This window comes from Rhododendron vialii, chromosome 3a (assembly GCF_030253575.1).
Source record: "Rhododendron vialii isolate Sample 1 chromosome 3a, ASM3025357v1".
Lineage (NCBI taxonomy): Eukaryota > Viridiplantae > Streptophyta > Magnoliopsida > Ericales > Ericaceae > Rhododendron > Rhododendron vialii.
Window position 1 is genome coordinate 24,469,640 of NC_080559.1, and position 1,970 is coordinate 24,471,609.

The 1,970-nt window shown below is 35.3% G+C and overlaps 1 protein-coding gene across 1 annotated transcript; it reads right to left on the reverse strand.

Moving 5' to 3' along the window:
- Positions 1-385: 385 nt before the first annotated feature.
- Positions 386-1,208, reverse strand: LOC131319484 (uncharacterized). Its single transcript, XM_058349736.1, has 2 exons — positions 1,058-1,208; positions 386-965 (listed from the first exon to the last, which is right to left on the reverse strand). Exons 1-2 carry the CDS (start codon positions 1,179-1,181, stop codon positions 769-771), a joined length of 321 nt encoding a protein of 106 aa, XP_058205719.1. The 5' UTR covers positions 1,182-1,208; the 3' UTR covers positions 386-768.
- Between the last annotated feature and the right edge of the window lie 762 nt (positions 1,209-1,970).

The window sequence follows — 1,970 nt, forward strand, 5'->3', positions numbered from 1 at the left end:
GTACAAATATACCCCTATGTAAAAGATACATAACAAAATAACCCCTAACAATTTAACACTCCCTCTCAAGTTGGTGCAAAGATATCTATCCAGCCCAACTTGAACGCAATGGGATGAAAAATCTTACTACTAAGCTATTTCGTAAATATATCAGCTAACCGGTCCTTAAACCTTACAAACGGCATACATATCAAATCCTTGCTCAACTTTTCCTTTATGAAATACCTATCAATCTCGATATGCTTCGTTCTGTCATGTTGCACAGGATTATGAGTAATATTTATAGCCGCTTTGTTGTCACCATAGTTGTCAAATCGTGAATCGAATCGAGAATTGAAAAGGCCCAGTAGCGAATCATGAATCGCTCCGATTCGGCCATGATTTTTAAAATGCATACAAAATGTATATTTCATGTTTGAATCAATAAAGATAGTATTTTAAAAGATAAATAGATGATCACGTGGTCTAAATAGGCAAGACACTTGCTTTTATCGCAAGAGATGTGGGTCTGAATCCCTCCGTGGTCTATATTTCTACATAAATGGCAATAAAAAGTTCAAAAACCAATATAGTTATGCCATACATGCAATTATAATCAACACAAGATCCACAAGTTTCAAGATTTCAAATACTTAATAGCGTAACGTAAGCCCTAGCAAATAACGATAGTACTTGCAACTTGCAACTTGCATCAAAAAAGAACATTCAAAGTTTCAAACACAATTAAACTAGTAAATAAGCTCCAAGATAGTTTTGATTAATCATTCCTCAATCATCTTCAAGGTCAAGTTCCTCCACATCATCATCATCCGCCATACTCGCTTCATCAAACTCTTCTTCCTCTTCCTCTCCCTCGAGTTCAATGACTTCATTGTCATCAAGCACTTCAATTTCATCTTCATCACCCAACTCACTTGCTTTCATTTTTCCTTTTTTTCGGCCATAAGCATTCAAGTTCCTCCACCCTACATTCAAAATAGTTCTTTCAGTAAAATTGTACTCATATAAACTAGAAGTTCATAATAATATAAATATATAATAGAGATCTTAATTATACCTCTCTTTCTCTTTTTCCCAACCGTTCCATCAACTTTAAAGCACTCTTCAATGTCCATCCATGAATGATCTACGGGTAGTTCTGGACCTTCTTTTTTAGGGATCCATCCATCTTCGGACTCCATATCAGATAAACAAATTGGATCATATGTGTCACCCCTCTCTTGCCTCTTCTCTTGCCTCAACTCAAGTTGAATGTTGTATTTTACAAACACCAATGCATTCAGTTGAATGTTGTATTTTACAAACACTAATGCATTCATCCTTTGAGCTTCCAAACGGCTCCTCCTTTCTGAGTGTACAATATCAAATATGCTCTAATTTCTTTTGCATTCAATGCCACTTAACATTCTTATTGCTAGCCTTTGGAGCTCCTTGCACTCTTCTCCAAAACTCTCCCACCATAATGCTATGATATATTTTCATTAAAAATAACTTATTAGATTACAATTCATAATCATTTGAAATGAAAATATAGATGTAACTTGTAACTAAGTAACTCAATTAGTATTAAAATTTTAAAATCAGGTTGCTTCTTAGCTCTTGTCAACTTGGCCATGTCCATACCAAACATACCCTCAGCATTTTTGAACTTCTCTAGTTGCTCGTCAATGATAATCCTTGTGTCCATATCCAGGTACATCCTCTCAATGGTGTATAAGCCCTTTCTAACTTCTCTATCGGCTTTAAATGTTTCACTATATTGAGACCTACAATAATGACCAAACCAACAAGCGAGAACCCTTCAATAAAAAAAAAAAGCAAAAACATACATGAAACAAAGTAAAAATCAATAACTTACTTGGGATTGAGGTAGTAAGCCGCCGCGTGAAGGGGTCTATGGAGTTGATAGTCCCATCTTGTATCAATGACATTCCATATTTTCTCGTACCTATTCTTCTGTTCCCCCAAGT